We start from the raw sequence: 4,505 nt of genomic DNA on the forward strand, positions 1-4,505 counted from the left end.
CTATATTACCCAACAGTTATGGGTTGAGTGAACGTTTGGTGATCCCTAGTCGAAAGTTCAGTGTATCTTCTGACACAAAGCTGATGCTTGAATAGTAACTTTTGTCAAGTCGTCGAACGTTCGTTGACTGAGGATTCGAACTTTCAGTGTACTATGGTATCAAACATCCGGTTAAGACATAAAAAATCAATAGCTTTATATCTAGCCTTAACCTCATATTAACATTGGTTAAGGCTAACTTAACCCTAATTAATATTTCGGAGTATCACACCATAGCCATGAGCGCCAATTTTGGGCCAATCCCTTTCAAGATCATATGGAGCAATACTAGACGTCAGATGAAAAGTTGGGCGACACCCAAATTATCACTACTTATTTGTGCACAAACAACTTGATCGACGTCGAACTTCAACTGCACTTGCAAGTCCATAAAAAGTGCCTAACTGACATCAGTAGAGAGCTTTAAATATGGCTTCAATTGTCTATGCAGTCAAATATTCAAGAACTCGGGGACGCTTATGAGCTTGCTGTGGGCTTTTGAACATCATTAAGGATCAGGATGCCAATTACTAGAGGGCGATTTCTCGGAGAGGAATGTTGCCAGGGTGTGCTGGGCCTCTGTAAGCCTCCTAGGAAAGGCTTTAGAGAGAGAATCAAAAATTTTAAATACTATTTTGTGTGGAAGAGAGTGCCAAAGAAGAGATATGATTCCCTTAACACAATTTTTATGTATTAAAACGTATTTTTTAAACCTTCTTAACACAATTTCAAACGTGCCCTTGGACTTGTATCTTACGTGCTAATGGTTAATGGATCAATTGGCAAAAACAATTGCACTTCTTTCAATTAATTAGACTTCTATTCTTCTCCTTCCAATTAATTAGCAAAATGGGCAAAAATGGTTAACATCCATCATTTTTATTATCATCCAAGTACAAAAAAAGAAAAGAAAAATATACCTAGAAATTTGAAAACCATGAAACAAAATAACATTATATTATTTAGCAGACTATTATACTATTTTCATACAATTAAAATGACGTAACAATAAAAATCAACTTTTAAATCAATAAAAACTGTTAAAAAAAAAAAAATCGATAATTGATCTTTACTGTCACGTCAATATAATTATTATATAATATATTTATATCAGTCCAGTGAATAACATTTCTACTACACACTTCAAACTACCTTCCTACAATCCTACACCTAATCAGACTCCCAACGGTATTCCATACCATCTTCGCATCCTTCCACCTATCCCCATCCGCTAACCTCTTATACAAATAGCTCTCAAACGTCATGCGCTGCACGTACTCATCCCCACACAGCTCCACCAGAGCCTCCCTAGTCGCGTTGCTATCGTAGAAAACCCTTTGCAGCAGGTCCATAACCCTAAACGTGCTAATGTACTTCGCGTCCCACGCTCTCAGATACTCCCTCTTCAAATCATCCTCGTTGATCATTCTCTCCCCGCCCTCGGATGCCTTCACTATTGCTTCGCCGCACATCCTCCCTGATTTCGCTGCAAAATAAATCCCTTCGCCCGCGCATTTGGTCACGTACCCCGCCGCATCGCCCACAAGCGCCACGCGCCCCCGGACCCTCACCGGACGCGGATGCTCCGGTATCGGGTGGGCCTCCACTTTGATCACCTTCCCACCGTTGATTTTAGGCTTCACCCGGTCTCTGATTCCCCTCTGGAACAACTTTATGTCCTGCTTCGCGCACACCGTACCCGTGCCCACTGCCACGTGGTCACATTTGGGAAATACCCACGCGTAGAAATCGGGCGAGACATCGCTCCCCACGTACATCTCGGCCAGATTCTCGTAGTACTCCATTTTCTCGTCCGGCAGTTTGATCCTCTCCTGAAACGCGATGGCGCAGGCGTAGCTCCCGGCGTCGATGGACTTGGCGACTCGGCTATTGGCGCCGTCTGCGCCGATCACAACGTCCACGGCCAGAGAGCGGCGCGAGTTGTCAGCCGTGTAGTGCACGACGTACGGCGCGGCGGGAGAGGTGGGGACCTCGAGGTTCGTGACGAGGGCCGAGACGAGGTTGGCGCCGCGGGACTCGGCGCGGGAGCGGAGGAAGGAATCCAGTACTTCGCGGCGCAGCATGGCGATGAACTCGTTGGGCCTGAGGGTCTTGCCGAAGTCCACTGAGAGATTGGAGGGGGAGAAGATCCTCATTTGGGTGACGTGGCGGTCGATGAGGTGGGAGGGAATGTCGAACTCGCTGAGCATGCAGAGCGGGATGGCGCCGCCGCAGGGCTTGGCGGTCGAGGGTGGGCTGCGCTCGAAGAGGAAGGTCTCCACGCCGCCGGCCGCCAGGGCCTCTGCCGTGGAGGATCCAGCAGGGCCGCCGCCTATGACCGCGGCGCGGAGCTTGCGGCCGGGGAGGGGTGGGTTGGTGGACTTGGAGGCCTTGATGGTGAGAGAGCGAGAGTGGGTTTTAGTCTTGGTATGGAGGGGAAGATAGAAGGTGGTGCTGGTGTGGAACGGGTGGGATAGCGACGCCATTGGGGGGGTGGTTTCTGAGTTTCTAGGGTTTGATTACGAGAAAGCAATGCAATCGCGAGCTGCGGAGAAGCTGGAGATGGATGGTGAAGTTTTTTGAATTCGTGCATTAGGTTTAGTATAAAGTGAAGTGATGGATGCAATATTTGAATAATATTTTACTTGGTTTCGTTTCCGATCAGACAACTTTAACATTGGATTCCAGTTTTCCCTGTTTTTAAATTTGTTATTTTATTATTTTACCATGCTTTCAAGGACTTCTGGCGTACAAAAGGACAAAATGGGAGTCTACCAGCGAATGGTTGTAAATTTAGTTGTTCAAATTATTAGCAATATGGGTAGAAATTAGAGGTGAGAGAGTTAATTTGAGATTTAATTTATTTGTCCGAATGTTAAGATTATAGATCATATGAATTTTATATAGGTTTTCTCACATTAGTGATTCAAATTTCTGTGGATCTTTATTCCTTGGAGAAAACGATGGATTAAGATAGACCGCCCCAATTTCATTCAAAATTCAACTTCATAGTAGGGAGACTCAAGACTCTCGTTTATATATATATATATATATATATGTATGGGTGGGTTCGTACGTCATTGTTACTTGTGAGTTGTGAGAATTGAGAAAGGACTTGTTTGAATATATATATATAATAATAATTGTACAATTGGTCCATGCGGTATGCCATAATTATTTTTCACTCTTTATAGTTTAAAAAGTTCATAGGAGGTCCTTGTGGTAAGCAATAATTACATATCGATCTATGGCGTCAAATTTTGTTAAATTTTTTGACAAATTTTGTTAAATGCCACGTCAAACCACCCCTTGCTTTTTTGTTTTTTTTTTTTTTTGTTTTTTGTTTGAATTTGAATTTTAATATTTTTTTAAAAAATAAGTATATTTATTTATTTTTTAATAATTTTTTTTTTATTAAGATGGACACGTGCCGCATTCTTATTGGTCTGAAGTGGCGCTGACGTGGCATTTAACATAATCTGTCAAAAATTTTAACGGAATTTGATGCCAATGATCGATTTGTAATTATTGCTTACTATAAGGACCTCCCATGAACTTTTTAAATCATAAAGAATAAAAAATAATTATAACATACCACAGAAAATCAATAATGCAATTATCTCATATATAAATGGGCGGAGACGAAGGCAACAAAAATTTCCCTACTTCTGGAGCGGATACTGTTGTGAACGCGCATGCTTACAATCAAAGGTTGGACCACCTTGAGAGTTTATAGTAGAGTAGTCCAGTGGGCCGTGGTCCAACGAGAAAATAAAGTATTCCAATAATCTTAATTAGACTAGACTATCCAAATTGATGACTTATAAATATGTTGACTGCCCAAAGTTGTTTTTGCACCAACCTTCACAAATCACAATTCACAAGTACTGTGGAATAGCTTAACTTTAATTGCTTCAACAGCTTCGTTAATTCGTCCTTGGTATTGTGATGGGCATTAGCATCAATTAGTCGCGAGATCAGCTAGACCGCGAAGACAGTTTCTGCTTCTTCACCTGCTGTGATTTCAACTCCGCTCCGGCAGTTTTCTCCGAGGATGACGATTTTGCAAGTGCCGATGATGATGATGATGAAGAATCATACATCGAAATAGCGCTGGGTAATGACGATGATGGGCAGTCTGAGGAATTCGAGTTACGTATTTCACTTTCGACGACAGCTGATCACACCAAAATCCCAGACAACCCTGGCTTTGAGACTGACACAATACCTGATCGACGACCCCATCATCATCATCATCCTTGTCAACCTTCACTTTCAGCTGTTCTTCTACAGGAGCCTGTAGTTTGGCCGGGTGTGCCATCGAAGATGGGCGAGGAAAGTTTTCATCCCAATCAAAATCGGGAAAAATTGATAGACATCAATCCCTGGGAGCTTGTAAGGAGAAGGTATATATATATATATATATCAACACATGCAATAATATATCTATATATAAATATAGAATC

General features: G+C 42.4%; 1 protein-coding gene across 1 annotated transcript; it reads right to left on the reverse strand.

Annotated features, from left to right (window-relative positions):
• Positions 1-1,091: 1,091 nt before the first annotated feature.
• LOC133878602 (geranylgeranyl diphosphate reductase, chloroplastic-like) lies at positions 1,092-2,646 on the reverse strand. The gene has a single exon (XM_062317169.1). The coding sequence runs from the start codon at positions 2,523-2,525 to the stop codon at positions 1,188-1,190; it is 1,338 nt and encodes a 445-aa protein (XP_062173153.1). The 5' UTR covers positions 2,526-2,646; the 3' UTR covers positions 1,092-1,187.
• Positions 2,647-4,505: the final 1,859 nt, after the last annotated feature.

Source organism: Alnus glutinosa, chromosome 9, assembly GCF_958979055.1.
Source record: "Alnus glutinosa chromosome 9, dhAlnGlut1.1, whole genome shotgun sequence".
Taxonomy (NCBI): Eukaryota; Viridiplantae; Streptophyta; class Magnoliopsida; order Fagales; family Betulaceae; genus Alnus; species Alnus glutinosa.

Bases quoted from the DNA above. Each gene is read 5' to 3' on its own strand.
- LOC133878602 (XM_062317169.1), bottom strand. From the start codon at position 2,525: ATGGCGTCGCTATCCCACCCGTTCCACACCAGCACCACCTTCTATCTT.